Raw genomic sequence first — 23,177 nt, 5'->3', positions numbered from 1 at the left:
AATCAAAGCCGAACAAAATGTAATAATGGTTAATGATATTAAGACTATGCTGTGATAGTAATTTAATCGGGAGATGTTCTAATTCACATTCCTACCCAGAGTAAAAGGAACAGATCTGCATTGCTCTGTTCTGTACTTGCATATAAAGGTACAGGTTAGCTTAGCTTAGCATAAACACGCATAAGCAGGTTAACAAAAAGGTGCGCGCTCAACACTAAAATCAACCTTTCCATACAGTTTGTCTCGTCCGTACATAGAAGGAAAAAGTGCTAAAGCGAAATGACGCGCTGTAGCTTTAAGAGAAGGGGGCGTGTCCCGTTACTTGAATATACAGTAGTTGAGAGTCAGATTGCGTCGGATGTTTTTTTCGCCTTGTGAGACGAGCGCAGCGGGAGGCGTCGTTTGCATCGTCCGGGCCCCGTGTTTTCACCTTTAAATGATACCTCGCAGCCGGGAAGGCGTCCTCCACCCGAGCCGAGCGCACCCCGCCGCCGCCGCCGCCGGACACCACCCGACGACATGGACCTGCACATACTGGACCACAGGCTGCGGGTCCTCAGCATATCCAAGAAGGGGCTGGTGAACTTCACGCACCCGCTGATTAAACTGATATTCCTCCGGAACCGCACGCGGTAAGAAAAGCACCACCGGCCCGGGGGAGGAGGGGGGGTGAGGTGTTTGCGTCGCGCCGGTAATCCTTATCCCTCCACCCGCGTCTCGTCCAGCCATTGCTCGGGGAATCAGTCCGTGCATGCCCGCTGCTCCCAGGATCCCCCGCGGTGCGTGGAGCTGGTGGGGTTCAGCAGGAGTTCGGGCACATATATTTTTACCTTTGGGAAATAAAATATAACAGTATTTAGGATTTTTTGTTTTACGTTTGGAGGTGTTGTTGGATTCTTTTGTGTTTCCTTCGTCATGTATTAATTAAATGACAAAACCATGAGCAGTTTAATTGCCACAGTGAATTGTCTGCTTCTGCTTCTACAAAGAATAGTACCAGCATGAATCAAACATCAAAAAACAAAAAAAAAAGAACCCCTCCACTAATTTCGGAGGACCCCTGGTTCCTCCAACTTGACCTTTGACCTTTTAGTATCCAGCATCTAGTTTGCAAATTGTCCTGCTCTCATGTTGGCATTAGTACCGGTTTTAAGCTGATGCCTGGTTATCCTCCCTTTTGTTATGTAATTGTTTCTAGCTCTTGCTGCCCCACATATGCACGGCTGGAAGAAAGCGCTCAACATCTGTCTCGGAGCTGCCCGGGCGTCCGTCGGACTCGGGCGCCGCCCTGAGGCAAACGTCTTGTTCCTCCTCTGAGGCCGTCCGATAACTCGAATCCCGTGAGCCGCTGCATCACAACAGCCCCTCCTTTTTAGCGAGCTTGTTTACCAGGCTGCTGTCAATCATGATCCCCATGACCACTTGCCTTCACAAGTGACCCAGAGGAGCGAGATTTAGAGCCCGGGCCTGCAGGCCGCGTCACGTCCTGCAGGACGAGTCACGTCCTGCAGGACGCGTCACGGCCTGCAGGACGCGTCACGTCCGTTCACACCTGTCTGCAACCCACAAAATGTGTCATTTGTCTCAGTCTCAGTGCCAGGCTGCTGAGTGGATACAACTGTGGTTGAGTTAGTACCCAGGTACAGGCCAGTACTATCTGTTGTTTTTTCGGTGGTGGTGGGGGGGGGCGGCTGGAGCCAGAATGAACCAGAAAAAGGAAAAATGTGCATGCATGGTGCCCTTTCTTTGGACGTGCCTTCCTGTTTTCCAGTGTTGTTGTGCATGCTTTGGAGTTATGTCATAACTGGCTGGTTTGTCCTGTTATTTTTTTTGCCCCCCACCCCCCTGCCCCAACCCTCTGACTATAGACGATGCACACTGGGCTGGAGATTGAACTCGTAGCAGCTCTTAATACAATAGAGCACAAACAAGCCCGATTGCCTCTGTTGTTGTTGTTTGTTTTTTTGTTATCCCCCTCCTACGGGGCCCCCGCTACTCAGGAGAGAGAACAGTTCCCGGAGAATGCAGGCGGAGTGGTTGCCAAAAGCGCTCCTCAGCTGAATTTCAAGGAGGCCGGCGCTCAGAGGCCGGTGGGTTTTGTGCCCCCGCGTGGTTCAGAGCGCGACGGGTCGTCTGTGAGGGGGTTAGGGTCCCTCCATCAGCTGCGCCGTTAATCCCTGAAGGTTGGCCTCGTTTTAATCGCAGAGCGACCGCGGGTCATCGGCAGGGCGGCGGTTCGAGGATTGTGATGTGATTTTAGGTCCAGGTCTGCTGTTGGTTAGTGGTCGCGTGTGTGCGTGGTGATAATCAAAGCCCAGTTCAGGACCAAGATAATGCTCTTACTGTCCTGTGGATGCAGCTCCACAGAGTCCTCCTTTTTTGTTTTCGGCATTTCTCACTAATAATGGCTCTGCTGGGCTAAAGCACGGAGGGGGGGGGGGTTGTGTTCCACTTGTCTGCTTCAGTGGTCTGTCAAGGTTGGGGCTACGGCTCCGCTGGTTGGTACACAAAGCGGCCTCCTCTGCTCTCCATAACTCGCAGGGATTTTCAGTACCCCCCCCATCTGTCCCCCCCGACCCTCCCCCCTTTTGTTCTGAGAAAAGAGGAGGCCGTGAGAACGCCGCCCATCGGTCTTCGTGGGGGACCTGCGAAGACAGCGGACAGCTCGCGACCGCTCTTATCGTGTTTCCTCAGCTGCAGGACGCCGCCGCCGCCGCCGCCTGCTCCCTCGGTTCCTCGCTCCCTCGGCCTGCATCAAAGTCCAGGCTCTTGTGTGGTCTTCATCTTCCCGTCGCCACCTGTTGCTTGGTCGTTTCCCTCCTCCTCCTTTTATGTCGCCTTCCAGCTTCAGAGCAGAAGAAGTTTGTTTTTGGAACTGCTTGCCGTCGGAGATCACACACACACACACACACACACACACACACACGCACACGAGCTGTGTGTCACTGTTACTGAGGTCAACCCTCCGAAATCAAACAATGGAGACAATGTGGTTACATGATCAAAAAAGTACATTGGTCCCTTTCCTCGTTTTCCAAAGGGGGGGGGGGTGTCTGAGTAATGCACTGTAATAATCCTAATGTTTAAATGCATCTCCATGACGACCTGCTTTTCCCTCGGCCTTCCGGTCACAAACCGGTACTTTGCACCTTTTGAGCTCCTGTCTTCATACGTTGGTGTGGAGGTGAGGGCGGAGCCTCCGCTCATGCTTCTTTTATAGGAAGTTGTGGTTCCGGGGCGTTCTCCTCGGAGATAGGAGAGGCCCCTTTTTGTCTTTCTTTTAAATCATCGTCCTTATCTGTACTTCACAAACAGGAAACCACAGCGCGGGGGCCCGTCTCAGGCGGGGCTTCCCCTCAGGTGTAACGCTAGAGCCCCGGGCCCGTCTTCTCCAGAGCAGCATGCCTCAACCTCCCCCACCCCTCCCCCCACGCCACCCACCCTCGATCCGTCCCACTGGGCTCACTCGACGCTTGGCACGCTCTACCTGCAGGAAACCGCCAGCTGAGGAAGGCGAGGGGTCAGCAGGAAATGGGGGGTGAGGGGGGGGGGGGGGGGGGGTGTATTCTAATACAATGGGCTGGCTGAGCTCGCCAGCACAGCTGTTTGTTAGTGTTGGTGTTCTCTCTCTTTGTCCCGCTGCGGCCCGATTGTCCCATCTCCTGGCAGGGATTACTTTATGCTGAGTCAGGAGCGCCGCGGTCTCGCTCGCGATGGCCTCAGCCGACTGATAAGCAGAGGAAGGGGGGGGGGGGGGCGTGTATCTCCAGTGAGGCGTTTTAGATCTCCTCTCTACCAAAGATGAATGCATGCACTGTTTATTAGGTGGTAGTGTTCATTATAGAAGTAATAATGGCCGATGGACCATTTGATGACACTAGAACTACGGCGCTGTAACTCTGAGCCCGGAAAAAGGCAAATTGAATGTTCAGACCTCCGTGTTGTTGCCGAATTTCTCCCATTCAAAAATCTAACATGAAGTGTAGTCGACTGGAAGTGTGTTTGTGTGCTGTTTCCTCACTTCGTACCAAATCCCACGGGCCTCTTAACTTTTTTTAACTTTTTTTTTTCTCCACTTTTTGTTCCCCACAAAGGCGACATTGAATAGAACCCAGCGCGGCGGCCCGGGCCGAGCGCCGGCCCTTTGAGCGCTTTTGGCCCCGAGCCCGCCGAACAGGCACATGAGCAGACCGTAGATGGAGAAAGCACAGCTCATTGTCATCTGGGAACTTGAAGGCTCGGCCTTTATGGGGGGGGGGGGGGGGGCACCTCTTTCCTCCCAAAGGACGATTGTCCCCCCTCTGACGCATGTACACACTCCCGTGGACGGGCCCTCGGCGGACAAAGGAGCGGCGCCGGCACAGCACTGGCTCCCGGCTCCCGAGCGGCCGGTCCCGAAGCCCTGTGTGAATTTAAAAGCGATTTGTTTTGTTTTCCCGGTGACTCTCGTGACAATCTGAACGTCCCCCCCCCCCCCCCACTCGACCTCCCTCTCTTCTCCTCTCAGTGTCTCCCACCTTTCACGCGCCTCCTCTCCCATTTTTTTTTCAGATGCAAGTTCTTCAGTCTGACGGAGACGCCGGAGAACTACACCGTGGTCCTCGACGAGGAAGGGTTCAAAGGTACGGAGCACCACCCTAATGCCTCCACCCTGTGGGTGGGGAGGGGTCATCATGTTCTGTAAAGAGCAGGTTCATAAAAATGTTTTATTGATTGCAATCACTAATAGAGAGGGGGGTGTCATACAAGTTCTGACAGCTGACCTGTCTGACCGCCCTCTGGGGACCGAGTCCACCGCGTAATTCACCGTGAGACCGCGTGTCCCGGTCCCGTCCCGTCCCCCTCTCCATCCAGCTGCTCCCATCGCTCCACGCGGGCGGAGCGGTAAAAGCTGCGCGTCGCCTCCGGCTGCTCCGTTTCCCTGCGTCTCCTCTGCTCTCCTTCTAAGCGAGAGACTATTTTAGGAGGTGGACGCTGGAGCAGCGGACCCCCGAGGGGCCGTCTGGGACAGATTATGCGAAACCAGAACACCGGCTCTGTTTTGAAGGAGTGCAAGGAAGAAAAAAAGATGGAATTCGCTGCGGGAGGTAGAAAGCGATCGGTAATATTTTTAATGGTGTTTTGACACTATAAACAAAGTAACCCGCCTAAAAGGAGCACATTCGCCCCGAGTGGGCGACCCGGTTATCTCTAGCTCGCCCTCTCTTTCGCCTCCTGGATCCGTACCAACTTTGACACTTACCTTACCAGCCGCCAGGACCGGCCGCGTCCAGCTAATTAATTAATCGTATCAGGATACACACACAGACACACACACACACACACACGCTTTGGTTTAAGTTGTCACTGTGTGCTATGAATAGCAGGCGATAACTTTAGGTCTCCATAGTGAACCAGGAGGTGGTGGAGAGGGGGTGTGTGTGTGTGTGTGTGTGTGTGTGTCTGTGTGTGTGTGTGTGTGTGTGTGTGTGTGTGTGTGTGTGTTACACTGAGCACCAGTTGAGAGGAAGCTGTTTGTCAAAGCTGCCATGCAGATAGTGATGCATCACACACACACACATCCCTGGAATATTAAAATATATCACGTTACATGTCATGTAGCTGACGCTTTTACCCAAAGCGACTTTCAATAGGTGCATTCCAACCATAAGGACAAGAACCCAAGAAGAAGAACAACAAACAACCAAAGTGCAATTTCATCAAATAAGTCGATTTACAACCTGCTGTAGATAAGAGCCTTTATATTGTACTATAACATTGATGAAAGTGCATTTCTGGCTCCTTCAACGGTCTGTTGTCTTGATCAGATCTAAATACAGAAATATTTGCAGATGTTTTCAAAGAATATTTTACATTTGTGGCGCAAAGGTCACGATAGCCTGACCTTTTTATTCCATTTGAACCCGTATGTTTGAAATCAAAGTTGATCCGTGTTTTTAAGTTGCAAACCACCGCTAACGAGACCCTTTTTCGTTTGTCTCCCCTCGACCCCGGCGCAGAGCTCCAGCCCTCCGAGCATCTCAACGTCGAGAGCTCCGTCTGGCTGCCGCTCAACGTGGTCTCCAACGGCAACGCCTCCAGCAGCTCGCAGGCGGTCGGCGTGACCAAGATCGCCAAGTCGGTCATCGCCCCGCTGGCCCAGCAGCACGTCTCGGTCTTCATGCTCTCCACTTATCAGACCGACTTCATCCTGGCGAGTCCCGTTTCCTTCGGGGCTCTTCCCGCCGGGGAGCAATTGCTCCGGATCTCTAAATGGAGTACAAACATCGGGCCTCTAAACCCACAATGAACCCGTTCTCCTCCCGAGCTGACGGGGCTAAAAAAAAAAACCCGCTCCGTACAACATGTGAAAGTGTCAAGTAGGCAAAAAAAAAATAGATAACTGCCCAACAGGCGTTTGTGTCAGCCAATAAATGAATGGTTAACGAGCTCCGGTGTTTCCTTTGTAGAACGGCATGACGCGGCCCGACCCCCCCCCCGTTGTTGTGCCGGTTTGACCCCGCCGTCGTTAACGTTCTGCCCTCCGCGGCGTGCAGGTGAGGGAGAAAGACCTGTCCGTGGTCATCGGCACCCTGGAGGAGGAGTTCAACATCTACAGGGAGGTGGCAGGAGAGTCCGTCCCCGTGCTCTGTCAGGACGTGTCCAACGGCCTCCAGAAGAACGGCAAAGAAGGTAGAGCTCCTCCCAGGGGGCGGGGCTAAGATTCCTCCGCCGCCGCCCTCGGGTTCTGAGGTGTAAAGATGTGGAACGTTGAGCCGTTTGACCAGAAATAAAAGAGTTTATAACTGAATGAGTAGAAGAAAATAGACTTAGAGTTTAGGGAATTCGGGACGGTCTAAACATAATTTTGCTTAATGAACATATTTTACACGCGGTATTAAATGCACATCTGCAGCGTGTTGGACGGCAGTGTTGTATTTAAAAAATGTTAAAATAGAAAATAAAGCTGTTAAAGGAATAGTGAATAACTTCAATTGAAGTGGGGACAGTTTTTTTTGTTATTTGTGCAACATGCTGTGACATTTGCTTTCACAATATTTCATATACCTCTAAGAATCAGCTCAACATTATTGACCAAAACACCCTTTTTCCAGCTTTGCTGTTTTTCTGCAGAGTGGCACACAGTGATGGAAATGGAGCTTTAGTTTCACTACAAGAAGATTTTTAATGGGATTGGGAAACCTTGACAGAAGGTATTAGAGAGGGATGCGAGAAAAGAAACTAGTAACTTAGCTAATAGATGACAATAGATATTAAAAAAAAAACACTTCTTAGAACTAAAGATCTGTAACTGATTATTTGGTTGAGATCCAGTGATGCAAGTGTAAGAGCGAGAGATCGCTACAGTCTACCGTCATAGAAATGTCTTTTTTGAATTCCTATAAGACATCTAGAATATGCAATGCGTTATTAATGCTTGTATCAGCTGTTCTTCCACACAAACGCCGTCTTTGCTCCTTCAGCCACCCAGCCGACGGTTCACCCGGTGCTGATCCCGCAGAACCAGTTCTGTGTGATGTCTCTGGACCCGGACACGCTGCCGTCCATCGCCACCACCCTGATCGACGTCCTCTTCTATTCCAACGGGTGAGACGCTCGACCCGACCCACACCGCCGCAGTACCTCTGTAAACGCACCAGGTGGCAGCACCTGATCCAGACGAGCCTCCTGCTCCCTGCCTCTTCACAGTAAACATGACATGTCACTCGGGTTACTATTACACGTCTGTTGTCTTTGTTCTATTACGTGACTTGTGTAGATCAGTGTTTTTCACATGAATGCTGAAAGGTCTCCGTCTCTTCTCCTTTGCAGCCCTGAGGAGGATGCACAGTCGTCTCCCAGCCGCATCAAGTTCTTCTCCTTCTCCCTCATCGACGGCTACATCTCTCTGGTGATGGACACTGAGGCTCAGAGACAGTGAGGATTCTCAGTAGCTCACTCACACAATTTGCAGCAAACCGTATATCAACTTTGATTAAAATGTAAATGAATTGTGCAGCACTAAAGCTCGGCACTCTTGTCATGATTAAAAACTCAAATGCAGGCCTTATTACGGACCCCGTGTGGGTGTTTCAGCGGCTGTGTTTGCAAGCTTTTATCTGCCGATGGTTATTCCACCGCCCGTCTCTGAATGGTTCTTGTGTCTTGTTGGCGCCTGGTTGCTTTTTCTTGTTCTTTGTGCTTCAGGTTTCCTGCTGATCTTCTCTTCACAAGCTCGTCCGGGGAGCTGTGGAGAATGGTTCGTATTGGGGGACAGCCGCTGGGCTTTGGTGAGACTTTCTTTCAAGTACCTGAAAGTGTGCTGCTTTCCTCTGCAAAAAGTCAGTCACCTTTTAAATGTAATGTGTTTATCTGTTAATAAAACTATTATTGTGTAAGTTGAAAGCAGATGAATGGGACTTCCAGTGGTACCAGTTATATTGTCTTACTATCATTAACCTTTATTTTAATTACAGTCAGAAGTTATTTCTATCCACATGACAAAATGACGTAATGGAATCTTTGTCATTAAATGGTTATGATATCATGCAATCTTACATTTGGCTCGATAGCTCATTATGTGACACTAACATCTGTGTTTTTCTCCTCCATTCTCTCTCTGTTTTTAGATGAATGTGGAATTGTTGCCCAGATATCTCAGCCGTTGGCTGACAGCGACATCTCTGCCTATTACATAAGCACCTTCAGCTTCGACCATGCTTTGGTGAGTCCTTCAGGTCGCCAGTCAGGCCACCACCATCGCTGTCATCGTGACACAACGATACTTACTCTGACCTCCAGTTATTATACGGTTTGGCTGTCGTTTCCCAATCTGGGAGATGTAGACAGATAAAGTGCAGGAATATGTTTGGTTTACCGGCATTGCTTATTTGTGTTTTAATCATGACGATTGCCCGCGGCATGAGATTCCTGCTTCAGATCACAGCGGACGCACGTTTGAGGAAACGATGAAATTTACTTTTGAAGTGCCTTTTGCTGCCTGTTATGGTGTCATCTTTAGTCTTAGCATTACTCTTCTTTTATCTTGATCGAGTGGCCGTAGAGATAGGAGGTGTCCTCAACTCATTTTAACATTAACTGCTTCCCTAGAACATGTCATTACTAAAACAATCATGATCATTTTATCCTCAATATGTCACATGGAGTCCCACTAGGCTCCATTATGGGTCCATTGCTTTTTCTTTTTTTCTTTTCATTGTTGTGCAGACGGCACCCAGCTCTGCATTTATGTCTTGTACTTGAAACTCATGCTGGTGGGTAGAAACTTTACAGCTCCTAGTTTTTTAAAGCCTAAACATTTTGCAACAAAGTCTGGTGGATCTGTGTTGTGTGACATGCTCATGTGTTCACTGTAACAACAACAAGTGATTCTGTGCTCTTCGCTGTTCTCCAGGTCCCCGAGGAGGACATAGTGAGCGTGACCGAGATGCTCCAGCATCAGAGGAAAGAACCCGCCGCCAGTTGATTCCTGAAGTGCGGCCTGAGCTGGATGACGACCGGCTCAATTGTGCCGCCCCCTGACGGGGCGAGCGGCCAGCAGGGCGAGAGGCTAACCCCGTGCCTAGGCCAGCACACTGCATCGCCTGCGGTATTAACTACTACGAACCTGCCATGAACACCAGAAGCGCTTCTCCGCGGCGTGCACACACCGTTTGTCCGCGAGGCCTCCCGTCGCACCTATTGCATGGCCTGATGCACTCAGGGGGCCCCCCCAGACATCTTTTGTCTTCCAGGATAACTGAGAATTTCAATTTTTTTGACAACCGGTTCGGTTTAAAAGGAATGTGCAGGTAGTTGTTATATATTAAAACTACTACAAATTCTGTTAAGCGGGACAGTCGGTTTAGTCGGTGCTTTTTTTTTTAAGAGGTCAGCATTTCTTAATCGTAGTATTACCCAAAGTCAGTAAAACTATGTCTTATTTCTTGTTATTTGCACAATACACTTTTTGATTTAGCTAATCTCCCCCAGATGTTTCCTTTGGTACAACTTTTTGTACAATTTACAAATGTAACCCCCGCTAAAAGTATTCTTTTAAACATTTGTAATTTTTGTGTTCTTCATTCAATAAAACATTGAAAATCGATACTTATTGTTCAATTCTTAAAGGGGAAAAAATGCAACAGATACTGACAACGGAATTATTCTGTATGAGCTTTGTTTACTCCCACCAGATATCAAGCAAAAAAAAAAAGGGTTTGACACGTAGTTGTTGAAGTGGTCTGAGCCGGGTTACCAAGAAAGGATATTGGTGTTTGATTATTGTCGCCCCTGCAGGAGGCCTTGAGTCAGACGTGACATAAATATGTCGCCACAAAAACATCTGCTGACGCATGTAAACGCTGTTATTCCCGTGGAACTGGAAATGATGAGTAATAGCTTGCAAGGTGAAGAAAAGCCAGTGATAACATAACCTGTGTCTTCTCTATAAACAAACCAAACCTCTAGCATTATCGACTTAAATGACATTTCATCTGATTAGTCGCTAGGTAAAAAAAAAAGGTATCAATATTACTTTTTATGAATGTTTTTTTTTTCCATATAAAAGTATATTCATTTTGTGAATTGTGCAATGACACAAGTTTGGTCTAACCCGAATGGTTCATTATTCAATCTTCTCCATCAGTGATCTGCAGCATTTCCTGAAGTGGAAGTGACAAAAAGTGGTTGGCCTGCTTTACCTCAAAGGATATGGCTTTGATAGAGATGGGGGGAATTTTATCTTCTCTACTGCCTTCACGCCCCTCCTTCCAGAGGCATGCGAGTATAACAAAACGATCAACGTCGCCGTGTGAATCAATCTTTCTCAAAGACTTGTCAGAATGAAATGCGGAGCAGGTACAGTACGCGTCGTATGATCTTTCATCCTCCATTCATCAATCAACGAGGGAGGGGAAGCCTTTGAAATGGTGCCCACTTGTATTTGCAGGATTCCTGACTGTGGAGTGCATCTGGATGCTGATCCAGAGCTCGGATGCAGGACCTACGATGCAGACGTCCGCCACCGGAGCTTCATGCAGCCGGCTGATGGCCGTCACCAGAAGTCTGGTGGCAGGAAGCTTGAAAGGTTTTGTAAGTATCGTTGCACCGGTGTGTCACGAGTGTCCAACACAACAGGGAGCCATTTGAACATAACAAAGCAACATTAAAACATCAGAACTAAAACCCCCAGAAGTACCTTAAAGGTCTGTTTTGTGTAGGTCGCTGAGTTATGATTCAGTTTGTTAAATACTTGAAATAGAAAAATTGAGAGATGAAAATGGAAACAGAGCTGCAGGTGGTGGGAACAAGTACCTAAAAGTACCTATAAGAAGCAACGATATCACCATCTATGAATATTTTGCATAAATGAAAATATAGTTATCCTAACAGTTCACAAAGTGAAACACTTTAACAACATAGTGCAGCGTAGCAGCGGCTTCTGTTGCAGTGGGTGATGTAAATTATGTGGGTGATTAATTATGTGACTTTAGATGCAATAAAGATGCACATCTTTGTATGAAGATACATGTAAGTTGGAGTACAGTACAAATATTAAAACTGTACTTCATGCAGTACTGAGTACCTGTAAGGAGTTACTTTCTTGGAGTAAATGTGACGTACGTAGCTAACTCATTTGTGAGTGTCTGACATGTATTTCATGCAGCAGAATCATGAGTTGTCATTTTAAATGCCTCAGTGCGTCTTCGTCACTGTTTGCCTGTGTAAACACTGTGATCTCTCTCCATCATTTGTCTCTTGTTGAGGACATCAACATGCACCAATAGGACGAATGCTGCCTATTCGTAAACTTCCCTTTTTCTAAATCTGCAGACGCGTTTCCTGAGTGTGTGGCGTTTAGATCAGTTTGACAGATTGAGAGTTTCCATCTCATGTCGCGGTCGAGGTGAAGCTTCACTTTTGGTCTCCTCTCCCAGGACAAAGCCAACGGGGAGCACCTGGGCACCTGGCACCCCGGCTTCCCCCAGCTCGAGGTCCCGCTGGACGCCCCCCTGGACGGCTCACGGGTCCTGTGCAGCCTCCTCTTCATGGCTCAAGGCCTGCAGGAAGTGTTGGACGACCAGAGGAACGACCTCAACCCCAAAGACACTTCGCTTCACGAGGAGCTCGCCAAGGCCGTCTCCTCGGTCACCCGGCTGGCAGCGTGCATGGCGCTCGACCTCGGAGCGCAATGCTCCCAGAAGCCCCTCCCACCCACCATGCCCGGCAACGCGTTCGCCAAGAAGCAGTGGAGCCACACTCTGCTGAGCACAGCCAGGGTCTATCTGGACTGGCTGGAGCGTAAATGTGTGGTAGAAATGCTCAAGATCAAAGGGAAGAAGAGGATGGGTAAGATTATCACCTTACTCATCCTCTTCTTCCCTTTGATCTTGAGTGAAACGTTCGAGGCAACGCTTCAGGAGGACTCTGAGGCCAGTGGATACCTCTTGTGATCAGTTTGTAGTGAAGCAAGGTCACAGTTGATGGCATCTTTTTTTTTTTTTTTAAGTAATGGGATTTAGGCGTATTTGTAATACTTGTGGTACTTACTGATCTATTTTCATACTTTTAAATAAACTTAATTTAATGCAATTTTCCTCAAGTGACATTTTTTATTTTTTCCGTCAGCCACTGTATTTGGGGGGGGGGAGTTTCCGTTGGTTCTCATCTGAAACCTCACCACTAAATACCGCCAAATCCTACACAGTGCACCTTTTAAGGAGATCAAATATTACTGCAGAACAATTTTCCACTATTTATAGCATTATTATTCCATTTTGGAAAGTTGAATACGGAGATCAGTGGAGGTCGCTTTCAACGTTAACATCAAACTCAACGAGGGGGGCACATTTCAAACTATTCTTTTACAAAGCTACATAACAAATGGCTTCGTTCGCCGACCGACATCCTTCCCATGTGACCGTCATTAATCAACTTGCCAAAGAGGCAAATTAAAAGGGGCTCTATTACATTTCCTAATTACGACAGTTTGTTTTCTCGGCCTTCACAATGATTAATTGTTGCGCTGCGGCCGCCCATCCCTGGTGAGCGCGCCACACGTTGCCTGAGGTAGAGAGGCTGATAGGAATCACCTACACGGAGCCACCGGTTTGCACTCCAATCACTGTGTCGAGGTTTGTGCACAGATGGACAGCCAATAAGATCTGTCAAAGTAAAAACACTGTAACCAAGATTAATGTGAGCCCCGTCCTCGACGAATGAAGGAATCATTTAATATTCAATTACAAAATCTGATGTCTTGTGGCTCTGAACGGGCTTCAAACGAGTCTGCAGGGTTTTGAAGAGCAGCAAAGTTCCGAATATTCTACGTAGCAGAGAAAACTAGATTTCAACGATTGAACATACTCGTTCAGCACTGTCAAATAAAGAGAATACCAGCTCATATTTATTATTCTCAAGGACATTAAAGAAAACAAAACCCGGATAAAAGGTCTTTTAATTTATTGTGGGAAAAAACATCTATAATAGAGATGAAACATGGTTAGTTGAGCACAGAATAAATACATTTAAGTTCTGGTGTTTTGTTTGTTTGACCCTTGACTTACACTCAATACAACAAAACATTTGGAGGTTTGCGTGCTGCTTCTTTCTCTTGCACATTGAACCCATGACCTTTCTCAACACATTTTAAAATTCATGATTTGCTTTAGACCTCTGATGGCTTTAAATGTTTAGCATTTGACATCTTTATTTTACATAAACTAAACCCATAGGCCAATGTCAAAATGCTCTTTGCACCAGAAGCCAACAGCTTATATTAGAAAATGTAAAAGTACGATCACACAAATTTAAAATAGCACCATTTAACTTCACTGTCACTTTTATTAAATACGTTCATATGCATGCACTACACACAAAAGTAATGACACAGTCTTTGCTGTACTTTGTATTTTAATAACAAAACAGCTGTATTATAACGCATATTATGAAATGAAGCCTATTTCATGACATGAACCAGTTTGAGGCAAATCCTGATGGAAGAGCCTCCTCGTCCCTGTGATCATCACGGATGAACGTATGAAGCGTTCTATGCACTTATGAAGTGTAAGTAATCAAATGAAATACAGCTTTCGTCCATTGTCTCCTCTCCGAGCACCTCGAGGGGTCCGACGCCGCGTCGCTCCTCTTGAGCCGCCACCGTTTAACCCGGGAGGAAAGTCCGATGCTCAGACGGGAAGGAGCTCTGGGGGACTCTCTCCGTAGCAGTACTTTGCTTGAGGGTTTCGGTAGGTGTTCTCATGTTGAACACTCTGCGTAAGACGGAAGAAACGATAGATAAAATCAAGCATTTTTTCCTTTTAATATTGTGGTGAGTAAAGATCAAAGCCAGGGCCGAATGAATGTGAATAAATTTAACAGTATTCAAAGAACTCAAATTGGTTGTTGCAAAGTTATTGAGTAGACTGACTAATGGAGAAACATTCATCAAAGTGTTTATCTTCTATTTAACTGTGACAGTCCAAAAACTACACAAATTAATATAAGAAGTGAAGTGAAATACTAACTTGAGTTGTCAAGTCAGAGTTTAACATTTTCCTTTTCTTTCCAACCCTTACTTGTGAAGACGTCCTACACTTGGCCAGGCACAGCTCAAAATGATCCTCCACGGCGGTGAAGAGGTTCTGGAAACCTTCCGCCGCTCGATTGAGGAAGCGCTCGAGGAGAAGTTGCTGAGGAGGAGTTCACAGATAAGCGTGTGAGCATGTGTACGTTTCCATCCGTTCAATCTGATCTTCCTTCTGCTGCGGGTCACTATGTTTGACCTGGAGCCACGGCGAAGGCCCAGAACACGCCCAATGCAAACGGATCACCTTATCGGGCTGCAGGCAGCAAGACACGCAGCACTCGTAGATGCTGCAGCAGCCGTTGGCCAGGCAGCTCTTACAGATGTACTGCCTGGAGCTGGGAGCGTTGACGTTACAGCAGCCGTTGACCAGCAAGTCTTTCCTCTCGCAGACGTAACCTGCGGAACAGCGACGGGGAGGGGAACACACGTCGATTAGAGGGTAAAAAAACTAAACCGTCATGGCGGAGTTCGGTGGCGAGTTGCGACTCACCGAGTTCGTCCGTGAGCAGCGTCTTGCCCTGGATGGAGTTCCTGCACTGCGTCATCTGCCGGCTGCTGTTGCCCAGGTTGAAGCGGACTTTCCACGGGATGCGATGGTCCGAATCTCTGACCTCTAGGAGAGTGCGGTCCCGTATGGTCCGCTCCTCCTGCACAGATTGTTCAGAGAAATCACTAGCCCCTGTTTTTAAACTACTTTTAATCTGCAGTTTTATGGTTATCTGCATCAGAAGGCTGAATATATTTTGGGTTCTGGTTGATCGATCGGACAAACAAGTATAACTAGGTTTACTGTCCTTGTGTACCAACTACAATGAATGCCAAAGATTGATTTTGCAGTCCCCTTCCTTTGAGGATATTGTATGTATTGAGACATAGAGGGGCAACATTTCTAATTAAAAAGGATGCCTTTCCGCCAATGTCGGCGTTGCAGGATTTTTGCAACAACATGCAGGAACACCTTGATCTGTCAGCTGATGTCCTCAATGAGGACATCCCTGTCCCTCCCTCTTATCTCATGCGTAAGGTAACAACCCCCATCCAGTGCAGAGCGAGTCCCGATACCTGTTTGAGGGTGCTGGTGAGAAAGTAGATGAGAGACAGTCCGAAGACGACTCCCAGCACCCAGCGCTTCCTCAGTAACCGCCGCAGCACCATCATCATAGCATGGCTTTCTCTCGGTGGACGGGGACAGTCCGCAACATCAGACCTCCGGAGGGTCTCCGATCAGTCAGGACTGCGTAGCGACGAGAGCCTCAAACACTGACGAAGGGCTCTGATGACTGACCGTCAAGCGGCTGTAACTGGCAGCAAGGGTGATCAATAACATCGAGGGAAGTGCGAGACAACAGCCGGCTAACCCATGTCGTAGGTCCGAGGTGCTGTCAGTTACGCAACATGAACAATGTCTGTGGACGTGAACGATGCGCTGGTAGGGCTGAAACACAGTGAACTGCTCGGCACGGCAGCTGGTTAATGGGCTCTCATCGTGAGAACCTGCTTTGTTAGCCTGCTAGCTAGCTGTCGTTAGCAATAGCTTTCCCTTTAAGATAAGCTACACCCTGCTGACGAGACCAATAATGTTAATATACTATGACGCAGATCTTATACGCAGTTTCCCTAGAAGAAAGCAGTCCAGCGTTACGCCACGTAACTAGAAGAAACCGTTGTGTTTGTCCAGCGAAGTCTGAAATCCGCTATCTGCAAAAACAAATTTCCAACCCGGATGTGGTGTGTTGGGAAGGCGGACGCTGATTGGTGCATAGGCGACGTCTCCAACCCGGATGTGGTGTGTTGGGAAGGAGGACGCTGATTGGGGGATAGGCGACGTCAATGACGTCATGCAGGAAGTCTTTAGGACTGCGCTCGCGCAGCATCAACAACCCTTGCTAGCCCGACATCTGAAGCTACCCGGACTAAATATGCCAACAACTGCGCGGCAATTCGCCGAATGAATTCAGGTAAAGTCGCCTGCGACGTTATTCGGTTCACTTCCCCACGAATTAAACGCGCCCAGAGCAGAATATCGGAAGAACGGAGCTGCTAGTTCGCCTCTTGGTCGGTCCGAATCTGTCGATGTGTCATTCGCAGGGCTGCACCATGTGGTGATGAGCGGTGTGCCATGCAGAGGAGACACAGCAGCAACACGGATGGCATGCCCTCTGAAAGGTGAGGCGGACACCTCTCACAAGGAAGCAGCACGAGCCCTCCCGTTGTCTAATTACCCTCAGGTTCTGCAGGGCCAAATGTTTAATGACAACATTTTAAGGCTGTGACCTCAGAGAGGAGTTTACTACGTAAAATAGAACGTGGAGCCTTTGTTCAGGCTTAATCTATTTTTCCATTCAGGAGCCGAAGCCAAACTCTGGGATCAGAGAGCAGCCTCGATGAGGGTGGTGTGTTCGACTGCCTGAAGCCCGACTCGCCCTCCTCGCCCCAGCAGATGTTCTCCGGCCTGGTGGGCGTGCCCTCCGGCTCCGTCTCCTCCGCCCAATTCCAGGCCGCCGGCTTAGTCCTGGGCTCCCCCCCCGAGGTGTTCATCCAGATGACGGCGGCGTCCAGAGAAGAAGGCGGCCCCCATCGCACGGACGGCGGACCCTTTCTCCCTCGCCCGCCCCCGCACCACCACCACCAACAACTCCACCACCTCCACCACTTCCACCACCAGCCGCTGCAGAACAGGACCTCCTCCCTGCTGCAGCAGGCCACCGCGGCGGGCGGCTCCGAGAGGCACGGCCCCAGGGAGGAGGCCCAGGAGGACCCGTCCGCGCCGGCGCCGGCCCTGTCCGAGTTGAAGGCGGTGGTGACGTGGCTGCAGAGGGGCTTCCCCTTCATCCTCATTCTGCTGGCCAAAGTGTGCTTCCAGCACAAGCTCGGTACGCCAGCATGTGTAGCCATAGCGCTGCTGGTGCTTGCATCCAGGAGTCACGAGGAGCGCGTCGGTGACCGTGTTGCGCTTCTCTCCTGCAGGTATTGCCGTGTGCGCCGGCATGGCCTGCACATTCGCCTACGCCAATTCCACAGTGAGGCACCAAGTGTCCTTAAGGGTGAGGGTGACATTAAAGTTGTGCCAAAAGAGGTGTTGAACTATAATAGCATATATCAGAACGTGTGATGTAATGTTGCAAAAATATCGGCGCGTTTCTCTCTTAATTGGCCAGGCGGAGCGTTCCGTGCTGGTTGCTCTCTGGATCTTGATGTTCCTCGCAGGGAACATTGTGTACGTCTACTACACGTTTGGCCACGAGGAGCTGCACAAGAGGTAGTGTGAACACAGGTGTTTTAACAGTGCGTTTTAACGCCCGCCATCTTATTCTTTTAACTTTTTGTTGTGTTTTTAGGTTTTTCCATTCGTTTCGGTGTCGTGAGTCATTTCATTTTGACTTCCATCCCCGTTAGGGAGCGCGCCTGCTCTTGTCTGGTCTTGTCCTGTGAGTATTTTGTGTTTTCTTTAGTTTAGAGTTTTAGAGTTTTCTTGACATGCGTTTGCCTTTCCGTTGCTCGTCGGTCTTCCATCCTGTGAGAAACCAGCGGACCTTCCTCTCACAGCTCATCGACGTGTTGTCGTCTTTTTCTTCCAGCCTCATATTCGCCAAGCCCAACCTCGGCAGCTTTGACTTCTTTAACCTGATCTGGGCTGTGGGCATCACCGACTTTGTCCTTAAGTACTTCACCATCGGCCTGAAATGCTTTGTCCTGTTTTTGCCCAAGATCCTCCTGGCCTTTAAATCCAGGGTAAGACCTCCACATGGATTCCTCTGACCCGCACAGATCCACAAACATTGTTTTGGACGTCTTGTTCACGGGACACGTAGGGTGTCTTTTCCCAAATCATTACTCTGTAACTGTAAATCTAATGAGCCCGACACGCAGTTCTAAAGGCATTTTAGATGCATTTAATTATGTGCATTTGACTTTTTTTTTTTAAGTGCAATAAAAACAAAAAACAAAAGCTGTAACACCATAAGAGCACTTAGCAGTGGATTTTGCCTTTTTAAACACATTACTAAACGTACAGAGCGACCAAGGAAAGCAAGTGTGACGCACTCAAAAGAAATGGTGTCTAAATTCACTGTATGTGTGTGTGCGGTTAGTCCGGCCCGAAGCAACAGACTATACACACACACACACACACACACACACACACACACACTCAAGACTTTGATTTCCATGCAGGTGCAGCTGTATACCTGTTATCTGCTTGTGAGGGGGTTTACAAAGTATTGGGATTACATTTTCCACTGATAAACAGACCTATCAGAACCACTGAGCTCATTTCTCCTCGAGGGGATTGCACGGGTGAGGTCATCCCTCCCTGGAGCTGGACCATTACCTGTACCCTACACACACACACACACACACACACAGATATAGTACACACATGTGAATCATTTGCTAGCTGTCTTTGTTTGTAGGGAATCCTACATTATATCCCACTGTGCCCAACAGTCCTGTGTATTCTGGACTCCATAACGTCACACAATCCGCCCCAACACACGGCCGCGCTAACGATCTCACATAATCGCCCCGGCAGCAGACCCGCAGTACTTCCATGGCGTCTTTCTGTGAGTCTCCTCCTTGTTGTGCACGTTGCAGTGTTTTCTTACTCTGTTGCTCTGTTGTTGCTGCGCTACTACTCAGGTTTAATGTGGACGGCTTTCTGCAGCCGTTCAACAGCAGCATGAGTCCCAGGTTAATATGGCTAGTGACTATTTATCTTACTTATTTCTGTTAATACTATTAATAAATACAGCCCCTATAAGAAGTAAAGTACGACCTACACAATATATATATATAATAAAAAAAATATATATATATATATTTTTTTTAAAAAGTAAAACCGTCTAATTTGAATTAATTACCATCAATTTTAAAAGTTGAAAGCGGATGAGAAGATGTAAGAACCGGATAAGCAGGGCGCTTCTCAAACGAACCCCCCCCCCCCCCCCCCTTCGCTCCTTGGCTCTTGTCCAAACTTACGATTTGACAGTTTGTTTTGCGTGGGCGTGATGGGCACCGTGGGACACCAGGCTGGGGGGACAATACGGAAGATGAATGGCTGAACTCTTTACCCGCACTCATCAATCCTTGTCAGCGAGCATCCAGGAAGTCATTACGGGGGCCATCGGGGGGGGTCAAGTTCTTTTCATTTCGGTCGCTTCTGTTTTTAACCGTCCCCGGTTCAATCGGGGCCCCTTGCAGCAGTCCGAGTTGCACTTTTGTCCCCGCGATTATGTAGTGAAGTGAGTCCTTTTTTAAATTTTTTATTTCTTTTTACTAAGTGCGTCTGGCGAGCCGCCGCGGGGCTCGATGTGGGCAGCAGGCGGAACGGGCCGCTGCCAGTTTCCCTCGCAGCGTATGGAAACGTCCCGTACCGCCGCGAGGCTGCGGCGCTCTGGACGGCGGCCATGTTTGGGCTGGAGGCGTGCCGTTTTAAGCTTTTAATTCCGCTCTGCTCTTGACTAGATAGAAGAGTGCCTCGAAGCTGAAAGGAGTGGATCAAAGGGAGCGTGCGCCTCGTCCACATTTAATATTTTCATTTGCTCAAACTTTGGTTAAGCCTTAAAGAGGCCGCCTTTGTTTTGATGTGTGGTCTTCAAAAGAGCCTTTTACTAACAAAAGTATCAGCCAATGCCATCTGGCGGACCGTAGTCTGCACTGAAGTCCGTATAAAAGAAGTGGACCTCGTCATGATGTCACTTGTTTGTGGAACATGGCATTTAGGCCGTCGCCATCTTGGTTTTCGGGGCCCGAGGTTGCTGCTCGATATGGACACAAAGAAGCACCAAGAGAGGCCTCCGTTAATACTAATGCCCTTTTTTGTGTTGATCCAGGGCAAATTCTACCTGCTGATAGAGGAGCTGAGCCAGCTGTTTCGGGCGCTGGTGCCCATCCAGCTGTGGTACAAGTACATCATGGGAGAAGACCCGTCCAGCAGTTACTTCCTGGGAGCCACTCTCATCATCATCTACAGCCTCTGCAAGGTCATTTGTGTTTGATATTTTATATATATATATATATAATGGAACAGACAAAAGCAGGTGATATGCATGTTTGAGAGGCGGAAGGCTGAGATCTTGTTGACTGGTTCTCAAAGGAAAAACGGCACCTAATGGAGGTCAGTCACTACCCAGTACCAGATAGGAACTTGGAAAAACTTCTGGAGGAAAAGACTCTCTGAGCGGTCCGTCCCGGTATCGCAAAGCTGAACTAGTTTTAGGCCAAATGACTCAGTGAGGAATAATTTGTAATAGTAATAGTAGTCTTATTTTAATGATGATGATGATGATGTTGCTATCTGATGGGCTTGTTCTGCTAGTGTGTGTGTGTGTGTCTGTGTCATATTAACAATATTTGTGTGTCCACGTTAGTGTTACTTTGCTGAGATGTTGAAGAGAAAAAGTGCTACCTTGTTGCTGTTGAGCAATCGATCAAAGCTAAACGATTTGAGACTATAAAATGATCAAAATGTAGATTGTATATGAATTAAAAGGGAACGTCTGGGTTTTAAACCCTGTAAGCATGTGAGACGGGTGGGCTGCCATCAGTGGTCCCCAGAGGTTGAATCCACGCGGACTCAACACGCATTGGATGGAGTTGGTGACGACAGAATAGCACGTTTTTAAGTTTTTTAATGAAATAAACTGATGCTTTGTCCTTGTTGCTCTGCAGTCCTTTGACATCTGTGGACGAGTTGCTGCCATCCGCAGGGCCGTGGCCGTTCTCTGCAGCTCCCAGGTCAGAATCGGACTTCTTCGTTACCCCTCCTCGCGTATCGTGAACACGCAGTTGAGATGAGAGTTTAATTTTCTCCCCTGTGGTCGTCCAGAGTTACGGAGCGAAGGCGGGCGGTCAGCAGTGCAGCGAGGCGGGCGACGCCTGCGCCATCTGCCAGGCGGATTTCAGGGACCCCGTCGCTCTGCTCTGTCAGGTAAGGACTCTGGGAAGTGGTCAGCCTGCTACTTTGATCACATTTTAAGGAGATTTATTTAAAAGAGACCTGTTGGCTGTGCGTGTCCCCCCCCCCCCCCCCCCCCCCCCCCGCGCAGCACGTGTTCTGCGAGGAGTGCCTGTGTTTGTGGTTCGACCGGGAGAGAACGTGCCCGCTGTGTCGCTCCACCGTCATCGAGGCGCTGCGCTGCTGGAAGGACGGCACCACGTCGGCCCACTTCCAGATCTACTGAGCGCCGAACGCGCACGAGGCCCGTGGCATCCTTTATGTTCTTCTGAGTGACGGTGACCCTTTCAAGCCGGGTGTTGGGGGACCTTTCATTTCAGAGGCAGCTAATGAGCAGCAGGGCTCGTTTATTAAAGCGCTAAATTCAGAGGTCTTTAACGTTTTTCGAGCCAAGGTCCCCCAAACTGATGGCGAGGTGGAGCAGGGACCCCCTATTCTACAGAGCTTGGTCCGCCATCTTTTATTTTTGAGCTTTGCGCTCTTTAGACTTAAGCATAAACGCGATCTGATTGGCCGGTGCTGAGGCTGAGGGACGCTGAGTGTGTGTGTTGCGCACTGACAGATAACGTCTTCTCCATCAATTTATCCGTTCGCTTCAATATCTTGGATTCATGTTAATGTGTATTTAAAGACCATAAATAAAATTCTGATTGTGAAGACATTTACATTTGTGGGGGAAAAAAATTGTCTTATCAACGAAAAATGTCGCGACCCCCCCCCCCCCCCTGCAGTACCTTCGCGGACCCCCTGTTGAAGACCTCCGTGTCTGCGTACGTTGAAAGGAGGAAATGGACGTTCATACATTCTGCCAGAGTATTTATCCCGCTGCATTACACATTACCAGTGTATCTTTTACAGTGTTGCTTCCAAAATGATCCCTTTTCACCTGTTATTCTAACACAGTTCCACAAAGCTGAATACAATTTATCTGTTCATCTGCCGATTTGAGTTCTGAGTTGCTTTATGTTTGCTGATCAAAAGGGGCTTTTAGTTGTGGCCCAAATGTACAAACCAGACTGCTGGTTTCTGTTTGGAGGATCTAGAAGTCTCTCAGGCTCCTTTTTGTGCGTCCGCAGCGTTGAGCACATCGGAGCCAGATGCCGAGGGTGCAAAAACCAAATTATCATGTGATCGCTTATGATAAAAATGTAACCTTGTACTACTATCAGATTGTTGTGTGCATGTAAAATACGCTAAACACATAATGAAATGTTCCTGTGATTTAGTGTGGTGGTCATATAAATAGTCACTCTATTTGTGTTCAATTTAGCGCATTTGTTTGTATATTTAATGATTTTTATAATTCTTTGTATTTAGTTTTATGTTTTAATTAGTATGTAAAACAAGTTCTTGGAAAGCAATGAGATATTTAGATATTGGTTATTAATAAAGGCATTTTAGAGATTCCTATCCAGTGCGGTGAAGCAGGATTCCGCTTTCCATGTAATACTTTTATCGTTTTCGTCGAGTGGGAGCTCAAGTCTGACAAGCTTCCATCTTACAATCATCATTTCCTTTGTTGTTCCATGTGAATCTTGTTAATATGAATCATTTCCTTTGCTTGCCTCGTAGACACTATGACTTTAATACACTGTTAAGGTTTTTCATTTAGGAATGAAAGCACTCTGAGCTCACTTTGTCCAGCGCATTTCT

The 23,177-nt window shown here is 48.2% G+C and overlaps 4 protein-coding genes across 4 annotated transcripts; 3 read left to right on the top strand and 1 right to left on the bottom strand.

Annotated features, from left to right (window-relative positions):
- Positions 1 to 11: 11 nt before the first annotated feature.
- castor1 (cytosolic arginine sensor for mTORC1 subunit 1) lies at positions 12 to 10,087 on the top strand. Its single transcript, XM_040195723.2, has 9 exons — positions 12 to 632; positions 4,552 to 4,622; positions 6,000 to 6,193; positions 6,537 to 6,672; positions 7,464 to 7,587; positions 7,813 to 7,917; positions 8,188 to 8,270; positions 8,610 to 8,704; positions 9,395 to 10,087. Exons 1-9 carry the CDS (start codon positions 520 to 522, stop codon positions 9,464 to 9,466), a joined length of 993 nt encoding a protein of 330 aa, XP_040051657.1. The 5' UTR covers positions 12 to 519; the 3' UTR covers positions 9,467 to 10,087.
- A 591-nt stretch (positions 10,088 to 10,678) lies between these two features.
- Positions 10,679 to 12,573, top strand: LOC120830809 (uncharacterized). The gene is made up of 3 exons (XM_040195729.2): positions 10,679 to 10,839; positions 10,931 to 11,073; positions 11,919 to 12,573. The coding sequence occupies exons 1-3, from the start codon at positions 10,824 to 10,826 to the stop codon at positions 12,432 to 12,434; spliced, it is 675 nt and encodes a 224-aa protein (XP_040051663.2). The 5' UTR covers positions 10,679 to 10,823; the 3' UTR covers positions 12,435 to 12,573.
- Positions 12,574 to 13,428: 855 nt separating this feature from the next.
- spring1 (SREBF pathway regulator in golgi 1) lies at positions 13,429 to 16,369 on the bottom strand. Its single transcript, XM_040196068.2, has 5 exons — positions 15,632 to 16,369; positions 15,060 to 15,216; positions 14,814 to 14,965; positions 14,559 to 14,672; positions 13,429 to 14,252 (listed from the first exon to the last, which is right to left on the bottom strand). Exons 1-5 carry the CDS (start codon positions 15,728 to 15,730, stop codon positions 14,169 to 14,171), a joined length of 606 nt encoding a protein of 201 aa, XP_040052002.2. The 5' UTR covers positions 15,731 to 16,369; the 3' UTR covers positions 13,429 to 14,168.
- On the top strand, positions 16,346 to 23,158 carry rnft2 (ring finger protein, transmembrane 2). Its single transcript, XM_078086147.1, has 10 exons — positions 16,346 to 16,527; positions 16,658 to 16,735; positions 16,916 to 17,442; positions 17,537 to 17,613; positions 17,728 to 17,828; positions 18,148 to 18,301; positions 20,401 to 20,550; positions 21,239 to 21,304; positions 21,396 to 21,497; positions 21,616 to 23,158. Exons 2-10 carry the CDS (start codon positions 16,689 to 16,691, stop codon positions 21,748 to 21,750), a joined length of 1,359 nt encoding a protein of 452 aa, XP_077942273.1. The 5' UTR covers positions 16,346 to 16,527; positions 16,658 to 16,688; the 3' UTR covers positions 21,751 to 23,158.
- The last annotated feature ends 19 nt before the right edge of the window (positions 23,159 to 23,177 follow it).

This window comes from Gasterosteus aculeatus, chromosome 13, assembly GCF_964276395.1.
Source record: "Gasterosteus aculeatus chromosome 13, fGasAcu3.hap1.1, whole genome shotgun sequence".
NCBI lineage: Eukaryota > Metazoa > Chordata > Actinopteri > Perciformes > Gasterosteidae > Gasterosteus > Gasterosteus aculeatus.
This window is presented reverse-complemented; position numbering and strand designations above follow the sequence as displayed.

Bases quoted from the DNA above. Each gene is read 5' to 3' on its own strand.
- castor1 (XM_040195723.2), top strand. From the start codon at position 520: ATGGACCTGCACATACTGGACCACAGGCTGCGGGTCCTCAGCATATCC. The intron at 633-4,551 runs GTAAGAAAAGCA...TTTTTTTTTCAG, and splicing joins TTCCTCCGGAACCGCACGCG to ATGCAAGTTCTTCAGTCTGA. The intron at 6,673-7,463 runs GTAGAGCTCCTC...TTGCTCCTTCAG, and splicing joins CCAGAAGAACGGCAAAGAAG to CCACCCAGCCGACGGTTCAC.
- LOC120830809 (XM_040195729.2), top strand. The intron at 11,074-11,918 runs GTAAGTATCGTT...CTCCTCTCCCAG, and splicing joins CAGGAAGCTTGAAAGGTTTT to GACAAAGCCAACGGGGAGCA.
- spring1 (XM_040196068.2), bottom strand. From the start codon at position 15,730: ATGATGATGGTGCTGCGGCGGTTACTGAGGAAGCGCTGGGTGCTGGGA. The intron at 14,966-15,059 runs GTGAGTCGCAAC...GCTGTTCCGCAG, and splicing joins GCTGCTCACGGACGAACTCG to GTTACGTCTGCGAGAGGAAA. The intron at 14,253-14,558 runs GTAAGGGTTGGA...CGTCTTACGCAG, and splicing joins AGTGTAGGACGTCTTCACAA to AGTGTTCAACATGAGAACAC.
- rnft2 (XM_078086147.1), top strand. From the start codon at position 16,689: ATGCAGAGGAGACACAGCAGCAACACGGATGGCATGCCCTCTGAAAG. The intron at 17,614-17,727 runs GTGAGGGTGACA...TTAATTGGCCAG, and splicing joins GGCACCAAGTGTCCTTAAGG to GCGGAGCGTTCCGTGCTGGT. The intron at 20,551-21,238 runs GTCATTTGTGTT...GTTGCTCTGCAG, and splicing joins TCATCTACAGCCTCTGCAAG to TCCTTTGACATCTGTGGACG.